The 13942-nt window shown below is 41.4% G+C and overlaps 1 protein-coding gene across 21 annotated transcripts in view; it reads right to left on the bottom strand.

Moving 5' to 3' along the window:
* Positions 1-13942, bottom strand: part of PTPRK (protein tyrosine phosphatase receptor type K) — a 533907-nt gene that overhangs the window by 264543 nt on the left and 255422 nt on the right. For all 21 annotated transcript variants that reach the window (XM_077353420.1, XM_077353429.1, XM_077353439.1 and 18 more), the window contains one exon: positions 10013-10128. In XM_077353420.1, the coding sequence (XP_077209535.1) occupies positions 10013-10128 (116 nt within the window). The remainder of the gene's footprint in view (positions 1-10012; positions 10129-13942) is intronic.

Raw genomic sequence — 13942 nt, 5'->3', positions numbered from 1 at the left:
GTGACAAATATCTAATAGCTGTTCATATTCAAAGATTTTTTTTGAAGTGTTACCTGAATGTATGGGGGGTGGGGTGTGATTTTGCTCAAAGAAAATATGCACAGATTAAACACACAGCAGAAGAGAAATGAATGTAGCAAACTGTGTACATAAATCTTTATATTGCAGAAGGGCCTCAAGATGTTTTTTTCAGTAAACTGCTCTTGAGTTTTATATTCTAGTTTCAATTCGATCTGTTCTTCTCCAATCATTTTCAGGCAACTGTTTTAATTATCTGTATCTCCATAAGGAACGGGATTTTCATCTGGCTGGGAGAAGAAAGGCATCACACGGAATTAATGCTGATGAGCCTCTCCAGGGTGAAACCATGGCACTTTCTTCCAGTTTTGGCAGGCCAACTGAGGAGGCATTTAGCCAGCACCTAAGGCAATCACTGACACATTGGTCCATTTGCATTGTTGCTTTGATCGCAATCTGCACAGGGTTACCAGTTATGCTTTAGGACTTGTTAAGTACAGGAGAAAGCCTTTCTCATTTTAGATTCACCAAAACAAACCATAGTATCAAGGCCTGTGTGGCAAAGTACAAACTGGAATTGGAAAGTCTTTGTATAGAAGCCAAATGATGTATTAATACCAAGGCACTTCAGTGACGGATAGCCTCATTAGTGGTTTCGGTTATCAGCAGCTGAACCTGAAGCCAAGACATATGGTTTAGCAGATGCTCCATGAAAAAGACTTTATTGGAAGACTCATGTAGGTATCTCCATATACTGGACACTGATAAGCCTAAAACCTTTGGGGGCCACTAAGACTCAGTACTATTTCATAATTTGAAAGCAAATGAATACTATTATATTAGGCAGAGGTGGGGGAGACAAACCTACAGAGATATTCACTCCGAACATGACTGATTGCATGGGCAACAAAGCTCATGTAATCGAAACATGTAGCAAGCCTGTATTCATCAGGAAGAATATGAAGTGAAATAGACTTAACTGTTTAAACATTATTTACACCTTTAAAGGCTTTGCATATCTAAGGAGCCACTAACTAGACTAGATCCCTTGGAGAGTCTTATGATCAACAAATGCAAAATGGGTAATGGTCCCCGGCCCTAAAGAAATATGCTTGGCCTCAAAAAGAGCCAGGGCCTTTTCAGTCCTGGCTCCTGCTTGGTGGAATGAGTTCCCTAGCAAGGAACTTGAAGATCTGCAGGGCATGCAAACAGAATTCTTCTGCCAAGTTTCTGGCTGGGACCAATAATGATAACATCAATCAGGGCCTCCTGCATTTCTCTATCCTCCTTTCCCCCTGTTCCCCTCCTCCCATTACAGGGCACCGGACTTAAATTATTAACTGATTTTATATTAATTTCACTGTATTTCAAATCTTATTGTATATTTTTAACTTTTATATGGCCCTGAGCCATATGGAAGGGCTGTATAGAAATCAAACAAACAAACAAATAAAGCCTGCTGCACCCAGGAATACGACACTAGCACATGCACCTGCATTGTGACCTTCCTGGGTTCTGGCCCTCATCCCCCTTATTCCACGCTCCATCTTGATATCTAGTGTGGTGATGTGGTTGAAGAGTAGCATACACTAATCTCAAAAGCTGGTTTTGATTCCTAACTCCTCCTCCATATGCAGCCAGGGGGGTTGCCAACTTCCAGGTGGAGGCCTAGAAACCTTCAGGAAGATGAAACAGAATGACAGGAAGAAATACAGAAAAAAAGAGGGATGAGGGAAAGAAGACAACAGTTCTCCTGGAAAAAACAGCGACTTTGGAGAGGGAATGGCCCTCCTACCCCCACCTCCATACAACAGTGCCTACACAAGTCACCACTGTCCCCACCTTCCCCTCAAACCCCATATCTTCCAAAGGCCAGGACAGGTAGGCCATGGAGGGATGGGATGCTACCTTCCCACCCACAACATCTTCCAAATGCTAGGCTGAGAAGGCTGCCACCTTCCTCCCAACCCCACCTAGTTTCCAAAGGCTGGGATAGACAGGGAAGGCTACACGGGGGCTGCCTCCTTTTCGCCTCTTCTTCCACACCTGCCAAAGGAACGGCAGAATGGGTAAGGCCATGGGAAGGGGGGATGGGTTAGCCACCCCCACATCTCCCAAAGTTTAAGCTGCTCAGGGGAGACCATAGGGGATGGGCTAATTCTTTTCCACCCATCCCCATCTCCCAAAGGTAAGGCTGGGCAGGGAAGGCCATGGAGGACTGCCTCATTTCCACCTACTCCCCCACTGGCTGCCTGCTAAGGAGCTCTGTCCCAGCCCTGCTAACGAGCTGGCCAGCCCCCGCCTGCCCCACTTGATCTGGCTGCAAGGAGGATCCTTTCTTAGGAACGGGCTTTGAAGCTAGTTTTAAGATAAAACTAGGCTCCTGTTCAGTAGGGACAAAGTAGATGGATCAACACAAGTTGCTCTTTCCTTTATTTTACTTTCACATGGCTGCTGCGCAGAATTTAGCTATTTTGCAAACAATGTTTGCAAACAATGGCGTTGCCTTGCCAGTTTTTTCCTGGTCAGTAATGTCATGGACACCCTTAAGCACTGGGAGCATTAACTTAGAACAAAGTTCCATATAAAAAGAACATCTAAAAAGAACATGTTCTAATGATTCCATCTAACCCTGCCCACACAGACAAAGCCTCTCAGACTTTGGGATATTCTTGAAACATCCTTCCAATACTGCAGAAGGGAGGGCATCATCCCTCACTAGAGTAAAGGCCATCCTTTGGTTTTTAATTTCCAAAGAGAATTGATAATCAGCTGGAGCTTGAAGATATTTAGAGCTGGGGTGGGGGGAGAATTAGGAGTGCACAAAAGGTCCGGTTGATACTATGCTTGGGCCAAACTAAAATGCTATAGTATTGGGGGGGGGCATGGCGAGCCATTTTTTGCTCTGTAGCAAGCAGCCATTTGGACTTCAATTGATTATAGGGGAGTAGGGGCAACAGCCAATCAGTAGTCCAATGCGCTTTGAGCCAAAGACAGATTGAGGCCAAAGCAATTCTGGCCTCCATTCTTATCGATCCAGTTTCTAGCCTAATCCATAAATTGGAAATACACTTTTGTGTTTTGAGGGTGGCTCTAAGAAATTTCAATTGGACCCTTTCTAGTGGCAGAAAACACAATGGAGAAGGGCCTAGCAGGGTTCCATACAGCATTTGTGAGACTGTCCTAGTTGTTTAAATGTTTAGTGGCATTTTTAGGAAATTAGTTTGAATAACCAACAATATTTTCCATCCAGCATTCAAAGGATTGCTGAAATAGATGCTGTTCTTTTGCTAGACTAATTTTTGGTAAATACCGAGAAAAATGTAAAGTAAAGAGACGGCTCCCTCAACTTACAGCGGATCAACTCCCAGGGGGATTAATGAGGGGACTCTCTTGGAGCAAGACAAAGCCAATTATCCTTAAGGCTGTAGGATCAACCGGGGAGTGGGGCGTAGGCATGCTGCTCAGGCTACATATTTCTTGGTATCTATGACATACAGGTGACAAAGGCATACAAGCTCACTTAGTTCATGCTGAGCCTGGAGAAAGACTAGATTTGGCTGGTGTAAAGTCAGAGGAGAGCTAATCTCTAAAATTGCAGCTATAGGAAGCATGAACTAAGACTGTATATTAGTTAGATTACATTGCTGCAGATAAACTGTTAATCAAGTAACCTCAGTATAATCCAACACAAGTCCATGTAAGGCCATGTAAGCAGACAGTGCACTTGTTTTCAATCAGCCATTTAAAGGATTGCAGAATTGGCATTCGTGCTTTGCTTCTTTACAATGAGTTGCCCTCCCTCCCTAAATATCTTGTCAAGTTCTTGAACATTTGAAAGAAATATGTATGATGGTAGTAAATCCTTGGTAAACTGGTAATCTGATAACGAAAGTATATATATAAAATAAAATTTCTATTACTCACGGAATATTCAAAACTATCACATCCACTGTTTGACCACACTACTAGTAGAACCATTAGTATTATAATTTCACTAGATAGAACAATGTGATTATTCATAATTCCATGCCTAAATTCAGAATTCTTGAATTGAGTTAAGTGTCAAATGTCAACCAACTTATAGACATATAAAAAGAAAGCCTAGACAAATTTTCTTTGGCTCCAGAAGCCAGCCCACAAATTGAAGTACCAGACTCATTTTTTCTGCCTTTTCCCCCCCATCTTTATGCACATAAAATGCAGACACACACACATATATAATCTTGTACCATGTTTAATAACATGCATTTTAGATCTAATACAAACTTGATTTTCAATATCTTTTGCATCTCATTGTGAATCAAAATCCAAAAAGGCCATTCACGATCTTGGACCCACATACCTCATTTCCCTATGTCCCTTGCAAGGCCTTTATCATGAACTCCGATTCATGCCAGCTAAGTTTCGTTTTCTTGCAAGCCTCTTTGCTTCTCACCAGCCTGGTAAAGCCAAGGCCATAAACACATAAATCTGCCTATGGGCTCCTAGCCTTCCTTCCCTTTCCCAGCGGGAGTTTTCCGTTGCTGATTTATCAATCTCACTATAAGTGTCCTTGTGGAAACAACCCAAGTCTCAACAATGTGGCAACGACTTAGATAAGATTCCGGGCCATCTGGTCTCTTCGGAATCAACTCACCTTTGCTGCCCTCTTGCTCTCCCGCCCCTCCCTTATGTGCTGGGCTCTATATCTGCCCTTGGTTTCCTATTGTTCTTTGTTATTATCAAGATCTTTGCTTAGGAAGATCTTGGCTTGCTCTAGCATTCTGTGGACTCTGTTTAATAAAGCTCTCTTTGGATTTACAACAACCTGTTGGATCTTGGATGTGTCTTTATCTCAGACCCTGCAGGCTAAGCTCAGCCTGGTTCCTGACAGCCTTGTGCTCTGTAGGCACCAATTTGTTGATCGTTCCTGGCCCCAGGGATGCTCACCTGACCGTGACCAGGGCCAGGTTCTTTTTTGGTCCCGGCCCCTACCTGGTGGAATAAGCTCCCGGAGAAGCTGCGGGCCCTCATACCACTTTCTGTAGGGCCTACAAAATGGAACTCTTCCACCAGATTTATGGTCGGGACCAGTGCTAGAGCAGGTGGTATGGATTCCCCTTGGCATTGGTGCCTGAACATCTGGGTGCCACCCCATGCTGCCCTCATATGGGCCTTCCTGTTTTAAGGAGAGCTATGGTTTTTTTGCCAGCTGTTGAGATTTTCTTGTATTGTAGTAATTGGGGTTTCAATGGGGTTTTATTGGGTTTTACTGTATGGATTGTTTTGTGTGACCCACCATATGCTGATTTTTGAGAGCAGTGGGCTATAAATCCAATTAATAACTAAAATAATAAATAATTATTTCTTCGCTTTCTTGCAGATCCATCATCTTGTTTGTGTGTGTGTGTGTACACATGTTCATGTATACACAAACACTGGCAAGCCAAAAAAATACTCATCAGCTTTGTAAAACACTATATAAACAGCAAACACTAAAATACAAATCCACAACATTTTAAATCAATATATCTAACAAATGTCAGCCAAGAAGGCTCTTTTAAAAACAGATCTTATAGAAAGGTTTGACAAAACTTCACAAACCGGTCACCTTAAAGACACATACTGGAAAGCCTTTCCATAACACTGAGGTTACAAGTGAAAGCCAATTTTTCCCCCTAAGTGATGGAACAATATGCATTATAAAATTAAAATCCCAGGATAATTCACTTTGCCTTGTTTATTTTGTAATATCTGCAACTTCACATAAGAGCCAGAAAGAACCAGTGCAACAAAACTATCAAACATCCACTGTTAGATCACAAAACCCTTTTCAACCCTGACCCTGGCTTGGTGGAATGATCTCCTGAGTGAGAGCAGGGCTCTGCTGGAACATCAACAGTCATGCATGGCCTGTAAAATGGGGCTCTTCTGCCAAGTCTTTTGTTGAGGCCACCGTGGATCTAATTAGGCAACCATGGGCCTCCCCCTACACATACTCTCTGTTCCCACTGTTCCACTAAGAACTACTCCGACAACTAGTGGGCAGCCATCTGGTGGTTAGAGGTATTAATCCTAGATTTATTGATCATCAGGTTTTATATTAAGATGTTTTATTGTCTTAATGTTATTCAAGTTGTATTTGTAACTGTGCTGTTAGCCAGACCCCAACTGAGGGGCGGGATATAAATAAAATAAAATAAATAAAAATAAAGTATGTAAACTGCCTACACTGTTATCACAATGTGTTATCTATCACAGTGATTCTTAACATCTTGGAGGGAAACACATCCTCCTCCACCACCACCACCACCCTGCATTGGTTTCTGGAAGCCAGTGGAAGAGAGATTATTTATATTGCTCCCTCCATCTTGGTGATAAACATCCAGATCCTAAATTTCTTCCCTGGATCCTTAAAAGAGTGGCACGAAAATGTAATCAGAGTGGCACAAAAATGCTCCCTTCTTACTTCAAGAATAAGCTCACAGTGTGGAATATCCTGGTAAATTTTTAAGGGAAGACCATGACATCTGTGCCTGACAGTCCTTACCACTAGATGAAATCTGACATAAGAGACTCTGGATTACTTGGCAGGACTGTTGTAATTTTCATCAAAAACCATATGTCAGACAGCCACTGCTCCTTACTCTGGAAGGCAACAGGTTTTTCAGATCTGCAAAGTCTGAAGGGCTTTTTTGTTTTAGTTTTCAAATCTAATTTGCTTTTTTAAAGGTCACATTTACATGTTGCATACCATGCCCTTGGGGGCAACATAAAATTCCCAGCTACACTGATTGTCTGAATAATGATTCAGGAGCTATGGCATTGTTCTGTAAATTACATACTCATTTTAAAAAGTTCAAGTCAATTCTAGTGATCAACAAATAGATACCAACACAGAAGCCATCTTTTAAAGCACCAGACACAGATTGCACAGGCATAAAACTGGCACACAAGCTCACACTGTTTTTAATTTATGATAGAAGACTATGGTATGGGGCAATGGGACTTGCCTGAATATATTCAAAGGCACTTACACATTCAGCCTATTGTTTGCTGACTTTGTTGGCATCTCTACTAAACATGTAATATGTGATTTTTATACAAATTAAGCTGACAGGCAGCAGATTTAGAACTAATAAAATACCCTCAGAAAGCATAACTGATGTTTGGAATTCACAGGCACAGTATGTGCCAATAGTCATGGGTTTAGGGGGCTTTGAAAAGAAAAACCCATGGAAGACAGTTATCATGGACAACATGACTAATGAAACCTAACAGAAAGTTTGTGGGATTTTATGTGAGCCGCTTCGAGCCTTCGGGGGGAGGCGGGATATAAATAACATTATAATAATAATAAAAAGTCCTCATCCAGAAATAATGCCTCTCTGAATACCTGTTGCTGGGGTCACAATGGGGGGGGGGGGATATTGGAATTCCCTTGGTGAGTCTTGCAGGTCTCCTCGCAGATTTTATTTACTGTGTGGAGGAACTCCCTCTACCTAAGAATTCACCCCAGTATTTAATTTATTTTGCAATTTATATTCTGTCCTGTTTTTGAAAACTCAGGATGGATTACAAAGTTGTAAACTATATGATATATAGTAAACTTAGAATTAACAACTAAATTAATCACATTTTAAACATAAAACTAACAAATTAAATACCAAAATTACTGTATTAAATTAAAACATTAAAAAGTTAAATATTAAAACTGTCCATGGTGCTTTTTTTTTATGGAGGGGATCATTCAGAAAACTTCAGTATGCATTTCATCCTCTCAGGGGTGGACAGAGAGGCCAATGGTTGTAGATGTTATTCTGGCCTCAACCATATGATGTCTAGCAGAACAGCTCTGTTGAGGATCCTGCACGGCTCTCATCTCATTTAGCAGAGCATTCCACATAGCCAGAGACAGGGCCGAAAAAGTCCTGGATTTGGTTGGGGCCAGTTTGACTTGGAGCAGATTTTTCTCACTCATGTCCTATTGGGGCCATAATGAGGGATGTGGTCAAGATATGAAGGTCCCAGACCATTTAGGCCTTCAAAGGTAAGAACCAATACTTTTAATGTGATCCAGTCTCCAATTTGAAGCCAGTGCAGCTGGGAGAACACAGATTGAATATGGGCTCTTCACTGGGTTCCAGTAAGGACCCATGCAGAGGTGTTCTGGACCATAGAGCAAGATGCAGTGATCTGGCCAGGAGGAGACCATCGTGTGAATCACAGTAGCTAGATGGAAAGACTGCAATCATTTAAAGCCTTGTCCATGGACAAGGGCCCTTCAGCAAAATAACAGCAGAAAGAAAGGAGGGGAATTGTCAAACACCCAATGCAGAGTATTCCAGACTATTCCAGATCTTAGTTATGCAAATTACTTACTACCCACTTCCCCCTAGTAAGTCACACCAGGCATAAAGCTGGAAAGACTAAAGTGTCAGAAGGAAAACTCTTTCTTTGGGGCAACAAGGCCTTCCCAAAAGTGAGTGCAGAAGAGAAAGAGTTAAAAATTATGGACACAAGAAAGAGAAGTCTTTTTACTTTTTGGAAAGCTCTTCAGATTTATACAAGTATATGAAGGACAAAACTTTCACCAAGAGGCTCCATCTTGCCCACAAGGCAGGAGATAATGGAGAGGACTCCCAACTTGGTGATCCAAGGTAATGATAAACTCTAATTTTCAGCAACTTCAAATAAAGTTTGTCTATTTGAAAATTCAACATAATCAGGCAGTACCTAGTGTACAGGGGCATACTGGCTGCAATTGCACCAGACTATCCCTCATCAGGTTAGTTGGGGGCCGGTCCAGCCTCTGTTTCCGGTCCACAGTTAGCATCCTGATTGGCCTGTGGACCGGAAACAGAGGCCATACCAGCTCCGCCCAGGAGGCCTCTGCTCAAATATTAAGAGCAGCTTAGTGTTAAAGATACGGAGTCAAAATCACAAAGAGCTGGAAGAGACCACATAAAGCCATCTAGTCCAGCCTCTACCTTCTCATAGACTTAAAAATCACATGTTCCTGACAGATGCTCATCTAATCTCAGACTTCATCACCCGCAGAGGCAGCATATTCCATCTACGAAACACCCTAATGGTCAGAAAATGCTTTCTAATATTTAAGTGGACCATCCTTTCCCATAATTTGAATCTACTGCCCTTAGTCCTTGTCTTTAAAGCTGCAGTAAACAAGTTTGCCCCCTCTTCAATATGCCTACCTTTCACATAGTTAAACATGACTATTATATCACTCCTTCCCCTCCTTATTACATTTTCTTATATTTTAAAATCTCTAAATCTATTATCTGGAGGAACACTAGTTGTACTCCATCTTGCTATCTGAAGAGTGGTACTGTGGAAGGGCAGCAGAGAAGTTCTCCATCCTGAAACATTAATGTTCTAAAGTAATTGACTGCCCCCACATTTGCATGCCGAAGGACATGGGAGGCACAGCAATTAGGCAGTACCTCTAAAAGGCAACAGCATGAGATACTCCTAAAAGTCATCAGGGGCAATTGGTGGTTACCTAGTTGGCAACTTTCCCACTGAAACTCAGTTGAAATATGAGGTTTTACAACACATTTGGTTTCCTGAATACAAAATTGCAATAGTTTCAACTTAGTATTAGCCTGTTGCAATCCGGAGAGTTTATCATTTATCAGCTCATTTTTCTTTTATCAAGCTGATAAAGTGGGAGATGTGGCTGCTCCAACTGCTGTCTTCGACTTGAGTCCTTTCTTTGTACCCCTCCCAGCAATAGCATGTAGGTCTCTACCTTTGTTCTACTGCAGCTGAGGAAAGGAGAGCACGTAATAGATTTGTGGAGGAAATTATGAGAGTAGACACATTAAGTTTCATTTTCTGGGCTCCCATATTTTAGTTGGAAAAGATGATGATTGTTATTAATAGAAGTACTTGAGCAAGATGTTTCATTCTGGGTAAACCAACATAGAAGAAGCAGAATATTTTGCTTTTACAAGATGTATATCCACAGGCCAAAACGAGCGAACCTTACCTGCAGCCATAACTTGTTATTCACAGCATCTCTCCCTGTAGCAATGCACTGAAATGTAGCATTCTGGCCTGCATTGACCTCCACATCCCCGAGCCTCAAGAAATGAGGAGATTTATCTGTGTGGGAGAGGGAGAAATATTGCAAGAAATGCTCACAGACAAAGCCCAAATATTCCTTTCACAAGATACCTGTTAGTGCAACCTTTCAGTAAAATAAATTTTTACATGAAAGAAAATAATTGTTTAAATCTGTCTTAATCTTTCCTTGCTTTTAATGCAAAATGTGCTAAAACTTGTCATATGAACTGGAAAAAATTATTTATAATAAGCACAAGCATATATACAATGCAGGAAAGTCTAAACACTCATGACATTCTAGCCAGTGTAGCCACAGCATGAATAAAGTCAGATTTAATTAGTTGCATATAGCACTATCCAGTAAAAATGAGAAGGCCTTGTCAGAAAATATTGCCTCCACTACAAGATACAGTAACATTAAACCCACTGACAACCCTATTTCATATTATCGCAGTGCCTCAAGGAAAGCACAGCAACAAAGCTATCCATGTAAAAAAACATTAGGGTTTGATAAAGGCGATGGGAGCAGTTGAGGGACATACATGCTATGTAGTGCTCAAACATTACTTAAACAACCTGTGAATAGATTAAGGATAAAGGGAAAGTATAATTCATGCTTTAACTCATGGAACGGGAGCAAAGGTACCGAGCAGTATTCGACATCTTAAAATTGAACCAAACCAAATCACAGGTGCACTGATTAACAGGCTTAAAGCAATCATACTTCAAGGCGATTGATGGTGAACTGGAACCAGGAACATCCTAGCCGAGGAAAACCAGATAAGTCACTAATACTAATTAATTACTAATTAGATACAAGTAGATACGAATACTAATCAGTTCACCACTCAGGAAAGATAGAGTTGTTGGATCACAAGACTGCATTCATTCAGTCCACGGTTAGCAAAGAAAAATTTTGATGCTCATTCCCCAGCCTGTTATTAGTCTGTCCTCTGTTTACAGAAGGTAGTTAAGTGACATACTGTTGTGAATCTTCAAGTACACTTGAATAGAACTGGCTGAGGTGGTACCGCCAAACTGGCTTTGGACTCTCAGTTCCCTACCAAATGAAATGGGCAATTGCATCATATCGATTCTGTTAGGCTTTTGTTTTTGTTTTGTTATTTGTCGTTGATCATGAGACATCAGTCAGGCTTGGATGATGTCTGTGAAAATTCATTCTAGGTAGCTGTTCATTACCTCGCCTCCCAGGGTTGCCAAGGCTGGGTTAGAAAATTCCTAGAAATTTTGGAACACAGCCTGGAAAAGGCAAGGTTGGAAAGGGGAAGAAACTCCAACCTCCAAATCAGCTATTTTCTATAGGGGAATTGATCTTACAATTAACAACAAAACCTCCACTCTGCAAGCATACTTTGCAGAGCATAGAGTGGACCTGGCGTGCATGACAGAAACCTACACCAGGGAGAAAGAGACAGTTACTTGCTGGGTTCTCTGTCCATCATAAATCATGGACCGCAGGGCAGGGAGAATCGGGGGCAATCCTAATCCATGAGGAATTCTCCTTCAGAGCACTCCCTGCTCCGTCAATTCCAAGAAATTAATGTTTTGGCCTCCGGTGGGGGCACAACCGAGAGGGTGGCCATCTGGCTAGTTAACCGCATGCCCACTGCACTGCCAGATGCCCTGCTAACCCTACTAGAGGTGGATGCTCCCTGGACATTCCAGTACCCTAGACTACTAATTGGGGGGGACTTTAATGTCCATGCAGAGCTGCCACTTTCTGGAAAAGGGCCATGCTGACACTAGGACTTTTGCATTTGTTTTGTTGGCCTGTCCATCAGACAGGTTACATCAGACAGGTGCTGGTCCCCAGTAACCCTCACAATGATCTGAATCCAAACCAACCTCTCTAAAGGTTCATGGTAGAAGTTATAAAAGTTATTGTTGCATTATAAACTGTTGTAAATGTGTTAATTTGAAACCCACTGTTACGATTATTGTATTATTGTTATCATTCAATGTATACCTCCAAGTTCTATGTAAACTGCCTGAGCCTTATGGGAGGGCGATACAGAAATATGAAGAAGAGTTGGTTCTTATATGCCGCTGTTCTCTACCTGAAGGAGTCACAAAGTCACCCTCCCTTTCCTCTCCCCACAATCAAAACTCTGTGAGGTAGGTGAGGCTGAGAGAGCCCTGATATTACTGCTCGGTCAGAATAGCTTTATCAGTGCTGTGACTTCCCCAAGGTCACCCAGCTGGTTGCATGTGGGGGAGTGCAGGATTGAACCCGGCTTGCCAGTTTAGAATTCCGCTCTCCTAACCACTACATCAAGCTGACTCTCTATAATAAACAAACAAACAAATCTCTGTAGTCTGGAAATCATCTGTAGTCCCAAAAGATCTCAAGCTCCCACTAGAGATTGACAACTTTATCCCAGCACTTCTTAGGAAGTATCACAGTTTTTTCCCCCTAAGATCCTCACGCTAACCAAATAGTTAATTAACATGGGACCAAAGGTTGGGAATAACACACTGGTGTTATCGAATTCAAATCTTTCAATTCCAGTGTCTATCTATTGTCTAGCTATGGTAGAAGCCAACTGTTAAATATAGGCATGTAATGAGAACTGGTACATATTGTGAGTTGGGGAAAGGATGACTGCCCATACTACTAACCTTGAGGCTACCACTGAAATCAAACTTCTGTTCATTAACTCCTGTTAAGGGCATACAAGATAAACTGTCTCATTCCTATCTCAGCTAAAACTGCCCAGTTAATTATGCAACTGAACTCTAGCTAAACCTTTCTGGCAATTAACCTCCCCCCTCCAGCTCCCTTTCTTTACCTATCTGCTTATCTGAGGAAATTCTGTTCCAGTATATCTGAAGAAATGCACTTGCTCACAAAATCTTGTATATCTTGAATAAAACGTGTTGGTAAAAGAGCCACTGGACTCAAACACTTTTGGGGACCTTGGATGCTCAGAAGAAAGGTAGATATATAAATATATCTTGGACAACTTGGAAAACTGAAGGCTTCAACTAATGCGGAAGGCCACTGTCAGTACTTAAAGTAGCTATTTTATTGCAAAGGAACTTCAAGAACAGACTAGCAAGGGAGATTGCAGAAATGCAAGTTATTACAACACTCAAAATAATGGCATACCCTGGACTCAACAAAGACATAGGTTATTTATTTCACTATGCATTCTAAACTCCTTCAATCCCCTCTTTTTTTTATTTTATCTTATGTGATGTTAGTAACGTGATGTTAGTAATTTTGAATCTAACTCTCTTGTCTCAGGACAAAATAACTTGCTAGCACAGCTTGTCACTTGCAGGGATGCCTCCACATTTGGGCGGGGACAGATGGGGCAAGAAACTAGTCTCTTTTAATTATTTCATTTCACAACTGGGAAAGTGTCTGCCATTAATCACTAACATGGATAGTTTTATTTCTCCAATGTTTTTGAGAACTACAACTGAACTCAAAAGGACTGATTGGCTGTTTTATAAAGCATTATCATATGGCATCATATGGCATGAATTGGATACTGTGACACAGTTCACTAATTTGCCACTGATTTACCTTTTCTTATATATCTATACTCTCATGATCCTTGTTCCATTTTGTCTTAAGAAGTGTGCATTCACCCAAAAGATCATGCCTTGAATACATCTTTGGTCTTAAAGGTGCTATTGGAGCCAATTTTTGTTGTGCTACTTCAGACCAACACAGCTACACACTTGAAACTCTGTATTTGACTGCACAAATGATTTGGAAAGCAAGTTTACGCTTACCTGTAACTGCTGTTCATTGAGTAGTGACCTGTGCAGTCACACATAGGTATTGTGCATGCACAGGCCTATTGTGGAGAGATTCTGAAGC

The sequence above is a fragment of the Paroedura picta genome, chromosome 1 (genome assembly GCF_049243985.1).
Source record: "Paroedura picta isolate Pp20150507F chromosome 1, Ppicta_v3.0, whole genome shotgun sequence".
Taxonomy (NCBI): Eukaryota; Metazoa; Chordata; class Lepidosauria; order Squamata; family Gekkonidae; genus Paroedura; species Paroedura picta.
The sequence above is the reverse complement of the archived record's forward strand: the minus strand, read 5'-3'. Positions and strand labels throughout refer to the sequence as shown.